At 37.1% G+C, this 13,866-nt stretch overlaps 1 protein-coding gene across 1 annotated transcript in view; it reads left to right on the top strand.

Annotated features, from left to right (window-relative positions):
- The window catches only part of LOC149068535 (chorion peroxidase-like), a 31,317-nt gene extending 26,061 nt beyond the window's left edge, over positions 1-5,256 (top strand). The window contains exons 13-14 of the mRNA XM_089251143.1: positions 351-459; positions 5,123-5,256. Coding sequence (XP_089107269.1) covers positions 351-459; positions 5,123-5,204 — 191 coding nt within the window. The 3' untranslated portion in view covers positions 5,205-5,256. The remainder of the gene's footprint in view (positions 1-350; positions 460-5,122) is intronic.
- Positions 5,257-13,866: the final 8,610 nt, after the last annotated feature.

Below are 13,866 nucleotides of genomic sequence, written 5' to 3'. Positions count from 1 at the left end.
GTGACTAAGCAAGGAATGTTCTTCAATATTTATCTATCGCATTCTGCTACGAGTTTGAAGCTCAAAATTATGCCTTGGCAAACTTTTGTTTTTGTTCTGTGAGTAAATTTTCTCGTGTTTCACGCCACCTATCGATAAATTTCCAAGTACTTTCTTTTTTACTTCGCCAAACAAAATTCCATTGCTTCAGGAGTATTCGTGTAAATTTTCAAGTCATATTCTGACCATTGGTTCTTATTTTACAGCGTTTTGAAATTGCAATTTTAACAAAATAATCAACCTGTATTTCATATTTATTTTGAGTTATAACAACAGTTTCACGAGACATCTATAAACCTGAATATTTCCAGAGCAACTGCAGCAGATCAGAAATGCAAATCAGGCGAGGATCATGTGTGAAAATGCCGATGACATGCCAACGATTCAGAGAAGGGTGATGATGCTCCCTCATCCTGTTCAGTAAGTACCCAATCACAAAGTCGGCTCAACTAATGCATCTCCATACTGTCGGATCTTCGTATCCTCAGGTATTAGGTTCCAGGAGTTGACACGGGTAAGAGAGAACCTTAATTGCTGGACATGTACAAATGGTTAAAATCTGTTTCGTGAGCCAATCGGGTCCATTCTGGCCCGCAAAAACGAGGTTATAAAATGATTCAACTGTTTGAAATAATCATAGGACGTGACGGTTAAACGTAATATCGTGTTTTGATTCCATTAGTGTTGTTTATTCCGAATGGGCCCTCAAAAATATTCTCGAGTTCCCACGAGGTTTGCAAAAGGAATCAAGGATGAAATATGGCTCGAAATCCGAAAATTTTATTCATCTGTTGATATTTATGAAGTCTTAGCTGCGGGAAGAAAATTGAAAGACAAATACAGTCGGCACCGCATAATCGGATAACGGATAAACGGATATCTCTCTCATTCGAATAAAATCCTCTTGGACAAAAATTTCACCCATAGAAAAAATGTTAATCCCTTCCCCGCTTAATTGAATATTAAGATTCATGTGGAAAATGTTAATACACATCAACCACTTATGCATATAATACTTTTATTGCATAAAAACATTTGAATTAATGATAAATATAATGCCAAGTTAAGACAGACCTGAGATTGGGTCTAGGCAACCTCATCTAGAGCAGAAGACCTCCGCGCGAAGCTCGTGACGTTCTTGAAGAAGGTCCTATAGCCTTTGGATATAACGGGTAAAGATGGCACCTGCATCGGCCTGCTATATTCAATGGCTATAGGTGAGATGACCTTCTTCAGTGACGTCAAGAACTTCACGCGTAGGCATTCTGCTACAGATGGTGTTGGTACAGGCATCGCTGTACGCGGTATTTAAGTTGTCTTAAGTTGTCTGCAGTTCATACATTTAATTTGTTTATTTGTTCTCTGCTGAGCCTATAGAGGGGCCGTAGCTCTCGCGATGAAAAAGAAAAATCTTGGGTATTCTGATCGTTGTTATTAAATGTAAATTTCATTTCATTTGATATATATATACTAGGGGGGCTCTGCCCCCCTGCCGCCTTTGGCGGCCAACCCCCCCCCCCCCACTTCTCTCCCGGACCTATCTTGTTTATTTCGTCCCACTTCATCAGCGTGCTATGGAAAAGGGGAAAGGGACGTGTGAAAGCACCAGCCTACTGAAGAAGCGAATTTTAATGAAAATAATAATAAAGCAACAAAAAACAAATGAGATTCATCAAGTATCCCCAGAAAACTTCCCCATGGGGGTCCCCAGATTCAATTCGCTGAATTTCAGTGGGGCCCCACACTGTATATATCTTGGGCTACCGATGTGTTGCAAATTTTACAATGTTAAACCACAAAAATCAATGAGATACATTCAGGGGCACCGAATTACAACCTGCCAACATTTCCATGAAGCCCTGACCTGCAAGCTTGTCGGACACCCCACTGTGAGAATTTTTCATTTTTATCAATTTTACAACGAATAAAATCCAGGGCCCCACATCCAGTAGCGGGGACACAATACGCAGATTTTTAGTGGGGCCCCAGACTGGCTATATCTCGGGTTTCGGCTGTGGCAAATTCTACAACAGAAAAGAATGAGATTCATCCAGGGCCCCCAAAATCAAACCTGTAAACATGGGCCCCCCCCCCGACTTGGAAGCTTGTCGGTCATCCCCCGGTGCGAGTGCCATGAAAAATTTTCATTTGTATTCGTTTTACCAACGAATAAAATCCAGGGCCCCAAAATGAAACCTGTAAACATGGGGCCCCCGACTTGGAAACTTGTCGGTCATCCCCCGGAGCGAGTGCCATGAAAAATTTTCATTTGTATTCGTTTTACTAACGAATAAAATCCAGGGCCCCCAACCAATTACCCGGGACACCAATTCGCATACTTTTGGTGGGGCCCCAGACTGGCTTTATCTCGGGCTTCGGCTGTTGCAAATTCTACAACAGAAAAGAATGAGATTCATCCAGGGCCCCCAAAATGAAACCTGTAAACATAGGGCCCCCGACTTGGAAGCTTGTCGGTCATCCCCCGGAGCGAATGCCATGAAAAATTTTCATTTGTATTCGTTTTACCAACGAATAAAATCCAGGGCCCCCAAAATGAAACCTGTAAACATGGGGCCCCCGACTTGGAAGCTTGTCGGTCATCCCCCGGAGCGAGTGCCATGAAAAATTTTCATTTGTATTCGTTTTACCAACGAATAAAATCCAGGGCCCCCAACCAATTACCCGGGACACCAATTCGAATACTTTTGGTGGGGCTCCAGACTGGCTTTATCTCGGGCTTCCGCTGTTGCGAATTCTACAACAGAAAAGAATGAGATTCGTCCAGGGCCCCAAAATGAAACCTGTAAACATGGGGCCCCCGACTTGGAAGCTTGTCGGTCATCCCCCGGTGCGAGTGCTATGAAAAATTTTCATTTGTATTCGTTTTACCAACAAATAAAATCCAGGGCACCCAAAATGAAACCTGTAAACATGGGCCCCGACTTGGAAGTTTGTCGGCCATCCCACGGAGCGAGTACCATGAAAAATTTTCATTTGTATTCGTTTTACCAACGAGTAAAATCCAGGACCCCCAACCAATTACCCGGGACACCAATTCGCATACTTTTGGTGGGGCCCCAGACTGGATATATCTTTTGCTTCCGCTATCGAAATTTTTCAACGTTAAAGCAGCAAGAAAACAATGAGATCCATCAAGGGCCCCTGGAAATGAAAACTTTTTACTTATACGTGAAATCTTCCCCGGGTACCCCGACCCTGTGTTGGGAGCACTGCTGTTGTGTGTGTATATTATACATATATATACCTCTTGGCATGGACCTCCCCCCCCCCCCACAAAGGAAGGGCTGACAGGGGCCACAACGATTCTTATCACTTTTTGATTTTTCACACTATAAATTAATCACAGAGGGGCCCCTGAAAAGCTGGTTTGGGGGCTCGAAATCTAAATTCTAGCCTAAGGGCTCTGCTGTAGGATGTAGGAGCCTCTTGGTACATGCACATAACATGGTCCCGATGGGTCAAATGGGTCCCGATATGTGAATATCGACCCAATATCGATATATGATATATGATATCATATCGATATATGAATATGAATGTACGATATATGAATGTGAATATCGATATATGAATCGAACCCACTTCCGTAACAGATTTCCGTCACTCAAAAATTTCACCCACTTCCGTCACTCGGTTGCTTAGCAACAGGCCCTTTTCGAGTTTGTTTGTGATTTTATATTATAGAATAGATATATATATTATATATAATGTCTGATTTATTCCAAGAATATTGATCCTTCATCAGTTTTCAATACACAATCTATACTAACGGTGCCAAACAACAATTGAATTGCTCCCCGCTCAATCGAATAACCCACTTTATCGTATATTGTGTACTGGAGCCGTTGGTATCCGTTTAAGCGGGGTCGACTGTGCACATAACTTTCATCAAAAATAGATTTCGCCACTGTTGGTACAAAGAGTCATCTTCTAAGCCCGAATATACTGGGTGGGTGAAATGCCCTTCACACGTTTTAAAAATTAATAAAAAATCAATCAATATTGGCATAAAAGGTGTGGTCTTTTTTTTTTTTGTACTAAAATACTTATCATGGTATAGTTTTTTTACAGTTCGATTAAAAATAATGTTCAGAATTTCACTCATAGATGGCGCTGTATTATTTCGCATTCACCATAGCACTCAAAATTAAATACAAACAGTTTATAATTAATTTTTCTTCAGATTTGCGTTGCATAACCACATTTGAGTATGAACACCCTTTGTAGCTTCGGCTAGAAGTGAATCAGAGTTTTTCAAACTTTTTGTTGCACACACCACCCTCTTCAAAATTTTTTTTTTTTTGTATCACCCAAAATAAAAAAATTCTACCACATGGTAAGTATTTTAGTGCAAATCGCACCTTTTCACCTCAATTGGTTAATTTTTTATTGATTTTTAAAATGTGACCAGGACTTTTCGCGCACCCTGTATTGTAGGAATGGACGTTGATTCGCGCAACTCCGCAATCCGTGTCTATGAATAACGTGTTTCAACCGTGCGCATACGCTTCAATTTTAATTTTTGAACCGCAGACATATGTGCAGCGTGAGTCGAATGCTTGTAAAAAGTTTGGAAATTAAATAGAAATAGAACAAATGAATAATATACAAAAACTGTCGTTTATAAGATAGAGAAATCAAATCGAAAGTGACTGATAGATGACGCTAAAACAAAATATTTGAATCGTATTTATGAAAATCTGGTCGTCAATAAATTGAACGGATGCATGTGCATTCTTAGTTTGATGCAGGCAGTTTGATTTGCGTAATCTGCCGTGAATATTGATTTCGCATCTCAGCACCGACTGTCGTCAAACATCGCAACCAATTTTTTCTTTATAAGAAAAATCTGATCTCCCTCGAGATCTTATTCGGGTAAACCAAAAAAAATTTTTGTCATAATTTCTCTCCTTTTTTTAATTTTTTATATTTAACGAACTTGTGGTGCTCCTTGTTTGTGAAAAATTCATGTGCTTCAGTGGTTTTCATTTTTCGATGAAGAAGAAATTCTATATATATAGTCGCAATAATATTCATCTAATTAATTGATTTCGAAATTTAGTAATCCCAGGATGCCTTGCGAGGATCTACCAACGGTTGATCTCAAATATTGGAAAGAAAATCCATTTTACGATGATCAGTGAATCTAGATTCTTCATTAGGAGGATAAAAGCCAAAGAAATTATTTCGTGTGAACATCATATAACGTCGGATTCATGTTAAAAACAAATTCCAAATTTAAAGAATAAAATATTTGTTTGAAAAAGTGTAAATTTTTGTGTTTTTGATTGAAATCCATGTTAGTAGTCATGAATCTTGAGGTTAACCTAAATCGTTTTAGAAAGTCAAGCTTGTGTTTTTTATTTAGCCAACAGATGTCAGCACTACAAAAAAATCAAGAAATTGATATTCTGTATTGTTGGTAGATGGCAACACTTTTTATGAAACGTTTAAATAGGAAGATATATAGATTAAAATCAATGCGAATTTTTTTTAAGCGGCCACGGGACATAGACTTTGTTGAGGGGGTGCAGAGAGGATAGTGTTACCAGATTTGAAAATTGAGAAAAGAGAACTTTTTCGTGCACCATTACTAACGTCATTTTCCCGAATTTTCACAACAGATGGCGCAACTACGATGATCAAAAACCCACCACCAACAAAACAATAAATTTTCCCACTTTTCAAGCAAATAAAAAGTGAAAATCCCAAGCTCACTTGGAGGTGCGTTTATTCATTGAATTGGAAAGGAAAACATTTTGAAATCACTAATAAATCCGTCGATTGACAGATGTGTGCAAGATTGATGGCAATCAAACTCAAACTTCAGCATGACCCAGGTCGTCTTCGAGCACCTGCTAAAGTCTCTTCATTGTGACCATGATCTGGTTAGTAGGAGGAGGGATTAAGGCATCTCATACCCCTTTTTACATGACGAAAAACTTTACTCTAATAGAAATATCATTAAAAATACTATTTAACTGGATCCATTGATTTATATCATTTTTTGCCGATATTCTTGAATGTATACGCTATCCTATGCAGTATAAAGTTTTAGATATCTCTGATACTTAATGTTCTATAAATTTTCAAAAAAGAATGTATTAAATCATCTTGCGTGCATCACATCAATTTAATTGAATAAAATTGATTCAAAACATATAAAAGAAATTGTTCAGTTCATGACACGAAGCAAAAGATTGAGATTTCATTGCCTCAATCTCATCTAAAATTAAATTTCAATTTTTAAATTTAGTAATTTGAAAAAAATTTAAATTTGAGATTTAATTTTAAATGAGATTGAGTCAATGAAATCTCAATCTTTTGCTTCATTCCGTGAACTGAACAGTTCCCTTTATATTTTGAATTGATTTTTATCCAATTGCATTATATTTACAAAAACAAAATTTACAAAAACTAAATATCAGAGATACTTAAAACTTTATGCAGGCATAGAATAGCACATACCGTCAAAAATATGTGCAAAAAAAAAAAAAAATTGCCAATGGTTGAATAGTTTTTTAATGGTATTTCTATTAGATCAAGGTTTTTCACCATGATAAAAGGTATGAGACCCCTTAATGTAGAAAAGTTTTGATAATACATCAAAGCGTTCAAATTGAAAGCAAGTTTTCTTCGATCCAGTCTCATTCAAGTCGCATACAATAAAACATGTCCACGTCAATTCACGTCAAAGAAAAGAGACCAATAAACACCAACGCACGGTCTATGTCTACCAGAAGAATGACGATAATAAGTGCTTTCAAACGACAGGCGTGGTAGTGTCCCGAACCCACGCATTTCAACGCCATTAAAGTTCAAAAACAACTTTCAAAGACAACATTAGTCTTACCAATAGCCAAAAACTCTTTAAAAAAATAAAATAAATAAAAGAGCCCGAAGATGGCGCAATCAGCCATTTAAGTACAGGTGAAAAGAGCCATTGTCCATTCGAATCCCTCTTTAACAAGAGACACGTTGTATAATCGGAAAAGAAAGAGCCATAAAAAAATAACACAACAAGGTTTCGCATCAAAATAGTCCAATTATCGTCGCCATTTCAACAAAAGACATCCTGTCCTGAAGTAAAAAAAAACTGTACAAGAACGGAACATGATGCAGGACCCATTGAATATATAAGAATCGGAATATGTAGGTACTACCTACTTGGTAATGGACACCACAATCGTCGTTGAATGAAAAAAGACTGACATCCATTTTGAGAACGTTTCCTTCTTTTGAAACTTTGCTATTCAATCACTAATTACTTGTGAAGAAAATGATTTATTTATACTGTTAAAAACACCGTGTGCGCGCGTATTATTCATTCAACAAGACCGCTCATGAAACTAATATTAGTCTGAATGTAGTTAGTGATTTAAATAGTTAATTTTGAGGTGATTAATACCTTATTATCAGGTATTTGAGTCGAGATTTGAAAGGGGGGGGGGGTGGAAAGGGTGGCAACTAACTAGTCATGTTTTACGGCCGTCCTCACATGGGGATACTCAAATACATCGCCTGGAGACCAATGGCCGCGACACATTTCGGATCACTTAGGTGATCTGAAATGTGTCGCGGGCCACATAGAGCTTTACCGTGGGTGAAGTGGTACTGCCATGCGGGTCATTTAAGTGATCGGGAACTGTGCCACGGGTCACTAAAAAGATCTGTAAATGGGGCGCGTGTCATTTAAATGATCTGCAAATGTACCACGGGTCACTTAATTGATCTAGGAAGGAACCACTTAATTAATTTTTGCTAAATTAGGTTTGAGGTCATCGGGTGACTTCGAGGGCTAGGGGTTGACCCCGTATGTCGTACACCAATGGTCTACTCTGTTACGTGTTTCGCTCAAGCTGAAGCATTTCTTCGTTAATTATTTTTTAATTTGTACCATTAATTCTATAATTCATGACTTTTGAATTTTCATTAATTTTCCTATTGGTTATTTTTCATTAATATTTTTTAGCGCGTTCATGATATACACACACAACACGTTCCTTCATGCCCAGTGCATTAATTAAGCTACTCGTGGGGTGTCACGTCACGTACATTATATATAGCGTCAATATGCCTCAAATATAAGGCGCCTATATAAAAGAGATCAGAATCGTCATCCATCCTTGAGCGTATAATAAGTTTCCACTCCAAGTGATGTCTTGGAGATCATTGAGAAAAGGAAGCAGGATAAGGAACAGCGATTGGCTATAGCGATAATATTGATGCCACAATTTTGGTCCATGATGTTGGATGAGTCAGACTGGTATTTTACGAAGCTGTAGCCTCATAGGTTCTCACAACGCCAATCAGTAGATGGAAGTTTTTAGCGCAACGCATCTTCGGCTCTACTGCGTGCTCAATCAATTCTGTAAGCAGGGATAAGGGAGCTAATTTAATGGATCTTTGGTGTATACATGTAACGGTAAATGTGATATAAATACGATTAATATGCATAACCACCGACAATTTTGGTAAGTTTGATAAATTTTCCTAGATTTATCACTTTTACCGTTGATCATGCATGACACCCAAGCACCGTCAGTAAACATTATAAGCCATAACGGCATATCCGACCCGACCTAAGCCATATAATAAATAGGAGTGGGGGTAATATATCACATTTATCATATAAATAATGAGAAATCGTACTAAATTCATCACATTTCCGGTCAGTATGCATAATTGGCATTTCGTATTGGTAAATATGATAAATCGGTTTCATGACATAATAAGATTTAATATTTAGATGACCGTACTTGTTAGCCAAATTTTTATTTTAGTTTTTGTGCGTATACAATGAAACCTCAATATAAAAACTCTTATTTAATGAATTCTACAATCAGACCCTGATATAACGAACTTCTATTTAACAAATTTTATGACTGTATCCCGATATAATAAACTCTCATTTTACAAATTTCACTATATTACGTATTATTTTATCAAATTATTATTACGTATTATTTTATCAAATTATTATTACGTATTATTTTATCAAATTATTATTACGTATTATTTTATCAAATTATTATTACGTATTATTTTATCAAATTATTATTACGTATTATTTTATCAAATTATTATTACGTATAGTTTTTCAGCATTTATAAAATCTATCAACGATACTTGGGTATTACGCATAATCACATGTAAAAGTGATGAATTCATCACACTTAGAAGCGAACGCACGGAGGTGAACATAGGGGTCTCGTGTCCCCCGCCATGACGACCAAATATTATAAAAAAGTTAATATTTCCGTGGAAAAGTTAAAATATCATCGAAAGAAATACCTTTTATATAGTACTAGCTATAATACCCGGCGCTACCCGGGTTTTCTTCAATGAGGCTTTTTTGGATCACGTGATATCTCCCTCTCTTTTTCTTGAGAGACATACAAACCGTGTCCAAGTTAACAAATACGGCGACCTGCGTTATTCATGAAATAAACAAATCTAGATTTACACAGAAACGTAGAAATGAATATATATATTTCTTTTTTTAAGGGGCGCTAGGTATTTCGACCCCCCCCCTGAACTTCAAGTCATCCATCTGTCTGTTCCAGCTTCCAAAAATCCTTAGTTAAAGCTGTGGAATTTTTTCGATGCACTTTTCACGGGCTCATAACTAATTTTAAAATATCCTAACCCACATGAATTTATGCAAATAAATATCAAAAGAGACAATATGGAGACATTAATTTTCATACTTGAGAAGATATAAATGAAATCAATGATATTGCTCGAATATCCAACTCAAAAGTATAGGTTTGGCTAATTACTTCATATTTAGTCTCCTGGGCTTCGTATATCTCTAAGCGAACTGAATATTTCAAAAATCGAGAATTCAATACAATTTTTAAAATTATTGATGGGGTGGAAAATCCCACTAATTTCCGCATTTCTACAGTAAAATCGACAATTTTAGCACTGATTTCTATGAGGATCACCCTTTTCCTGACTCTCAAAGCGATGCTGATGATGATTATGACGTCTATTCAAAAAGCCTCATTACTGAGAGTATATTGAAAATGTGGCAAACCATTATAAAGGCATAAACTATTATACATATACTAACAGGATTAAAGAAGTGACAAACCGTTGTAAAGGCATATACACGTCTGGTTACCGTGGTTCCCTAGCAATGCGTTTCAAAGTAAACGTTCGGAAAGTGATTGTTGAGGCCCAAAAACCACTATTGCCAGACAGTTTTTTGCCCATTTGGGGCATTTGCCCTGGGCTGACTAAATTTTAAAGTAGCCTATCGTTCAAGTCGGGTCCCATTTGGTATATATGCAAAATTTGGCGACGATCGATCTAAAATTGTAGATTTGTATAGAGAACATACACACACAGACAGAAAATCAATTTTATATATATAGATTTTAACTAATTTCTGTTAAGTTAAATGCTTTTTGAAGGTTAGTAACTTCAAATTCTCGGGAAGAAAATTTTTGTACACTGCCTTTTTGCTCCTTCCAAAGGGCGATCTTGCGTACGTCCCTGACCACACTAACCGAAACAATTCGCGATTATGCATAATCAACTGGTTGTACATGATAACCGATTTATCACATCATTCAAAGCTGATTCATCAGAGTTAAAATTGCGCGTGACTGAAATTAATCCAGAATCCGGAAATATGAGTTGACCATATTACGGATGTTGATCATGTTGTGCTTGTCTTTTTCCATTTCATGAATATCAATTAAGAGATTAACACCAGAGAGGGTCACACAGTATCCAGGAAGTTATGTGGTCCAATGAGAGATATCCGTCTCCGCTTCACTGAAGCTTATTATCTTGTGCAGAGGCTGATAAACGGTACATGCATGTAGTGTTATATCAGATGAGCTACATGATCTCTCACCGGTGAGAGTTTTGTTCCGGCTCTATCACATGATCCTTATCTTGTCGATCTAGAGGGGTTCACTCATTGTTCTCACAGTTCAAAGAGTCACGTGCGGTGATCGCTGTCATCCATCGTTATTGGTAGCGGCACCCTTTTGTTCCGATGAAGTAACAACCCCTCGGAATTATTGTTGCACATCGATGAAAGTGAATTGTGTCTAATTGCATAGGAATCGGCTTTCTCTGATCCATTTTCTTCGCTGGGATCAAACAATCTCCACTGAATACAATACGGATGTCTTCTTCTCAGTAGAAATTACACCGATTGATACAATAAACGCATCGCAGAACATTTTGATCGCGACAAAAAAGTGCACTTCAAATAATCAAAATTTGAATCCAATGCAAATAAATTTAAAAAATGTATATTAAAAAAAAACGGAAATAAAGAAAAACAGAATAACAAAAAGTGAAACTAACAAAAAAGGGAAAGAAATCAAAGTAATTGGAAAAAACAAACCAAAGCAATTGAAATAAAAACAAACCCAAAATAAGTCGAAAAAGTTTTCGACGAATTAAAAAAATGAAATTAAAGCGATCGAAAAAATGAAAATAACGTCAAATAAAATATAAAAAATCAGGAAAAAATCGAAGTCTATTTGCATTCAAAATAAAATTTCCTCCCCCTTAAACAACGAATTCTCGAGAACTAAATATAGTGATGCCTCGATGTAGTTATACTCTGCGGATCAAGTAAAAATATCTTTGTGGAGGGATTATCGTTATATCGAGAGGCGACGTTGTCATCACGTGTCACCAAATGTATGATGTTGTTGTTGGCATCTCTTTTCTGCATCTGCGTTCTTAGTATCTCTTACTATCAGAAAACGCGCTTTAAAGTATTTAGTCGTCGCGAAAAACTGTAATTAATTAGTTTATTAGTGAAATTCATTCAGATGCATTGTCCCTGTGAAGAAGTTCATCGCATTGCACTTTCCTGTTTTGGAAATGGAAAAAAAAATGCCCACAGCTTTATCAACGTTTCAGGTGATCATTTTGTGCAAAACATCGATGTTATAGGCACTCTTGGAAGGATGAAAACAAATAACGAAGTTAAAATTAAATTCGATACGATTTTGAGAGTAATATAAAAAAATATCGTTTAATATATAATATATATAAGTGGTTTTTTTTTCACACACACAAAATCTTAAAATAAAAAAAATCTTCTCCTAACCTATGGTCCGCGGACTTCGTCCGTTCCTCTTCGACGATGACAAAGGCGGTCCGCAGCCAGACTTGATCATTTACTTCCAATCCCAAGTAATGGGTTCAAATAAAAATTTCAGCTTCATATATCATCGCGGAAATTTCGACCCTAAGTACGGGATATCACTGATTGCAATAAAAAAAAAACGACGAATTTGCTAATTATCGCAAAACTTGCAGTAAATAAAGATGGATTTCTCGAAAAAAAACATTCGTTTTCACTTGATGACTACATTTCATTATGTAAAATACGGAAAGGATATTAAAAACGGGAAAATACGGGGCATCGTCAATCGTAACCAAAACCTTTGCCATAAATTGGCAAAATCAACACGATTGCTGCTAAAATTAATGAGATTACAAATGGTTAGGAAATGAAATAGAGTGCTGGAAATCACTGTGAATTGAAATGTAGTTCTACAGCCATACTATCTTTTTTCATTCACGAGTTTAGTAAGCGTTCCAAATTCAAATAAGCTTCATTGAAAAAAAAAAGGGACAACTGCATAAAACAGTATAAAACTGTCCAAAATGGAATATTCAAAAATCTGGCTGTTCTGACAGTTCCGCAAAATACGGTACACCATCATTGTTGTACTTTTGTGGTCCGTCGAATTGTTTTAGACATTTTACTGGTCTTTGGATTCACAGTAAGGTTGAGCAACGCTGTTATAGAGGGATTTATCGTAGTAGAGGATATCGTTGTATCGTGTTTAACATTAAACTATATTCGATTCCAAACAGAATTTGCAATGATATAGTTATAGAGGTATTTATCGTTATATAGAGTATCGTTGTAGCGAGGTTTCACCTTAATAGAAAAAAAAGGTGTAATGTAAGGTCTGTGTGAAAAAAAAGACTTTCGTTATCCAATGCGATCTCTGGAATTCGATGGTAGTCTCGTACTTTCACGCGAATACTCGTACGAGTCGGCATCATCATAATGGATGTCCGAGTTTGCTCGTTGCATCTTCTTATTCATTGTTACGAGAGTTCGTTCCGCTCTCATTCACCTTCTCTACCAACTAACCCTCTGGATGTTTCTATTGTCTGTGGCTCGGTCGAACTTTAGCCGTGGACGACCGTTTTTTTGAGATTTAACCTGTATATTTCGTTATAATCGTAATCGTTCATCAATGCCCTCGAAATTAGGGAAGGAAAACGTTTTGCGTTGCTGTTGCCCGGCATTGAGTAGCCTACACCAAAGCGCTTGAAGAGCGCTCTCTTCAAGCGCTTTGGCCTACACTGTTCACCTCCCACGAAGCCGAAAATCGCTTTACACAAAAATGATTTATTTTGGGGTTATTTGTTGAGCCTGCTGCGGTAGAAAGTGAATGTGTAAACCAGTAATTCTTACGCTTTTTTTACTCGTGGGTCTCCTTCCTAGGGTCTCTTTCACCCTTGCCCAAGTACGAAACCTTTCCTACATATTAAATGTACTTTCTGAGTATAAATTTACACAGAAAAAAATTCCTTAATTGAAGTCAATTTCCGGACCCCTGATGCAATGAGGGTTCTTGTGGGGGAAAGGGGTCTATGCAGGGCTGTTTCAACACCACGAATCGTTGGGAAAAATTTTGTTCTGAGGGCCCTGTACTTAGCTGGAAGTAACAGTTTATGCCCCATGTATTCAGATAGTCTTAGTTCAGTTCTACGTATGGCTATGCTGGTAGCACCAGGAACCTC

The sequence above is a fragment of the Pholcus phalangioides genome, unplaced genomic scaffold, assembly GCF_987345545.1.
Source record: "Pholcus phalangioides strain wild (caught in Gottingen) unplaced genomic scaffold, Ppha-v1.0 ptg000024l_1, whole genome shotgun sequence".
NCBI lineage: Eukaryota > Metazoa > Arthropoda > Arachnida > Araneae > Pholcidae > Pholcus > Pholcus phalangioides.
The sequence above is the reverse complement of the archived record's forward strand: the minus strand, read 5'-3'. Positions and strand labels throughout refer to the sequence as shown.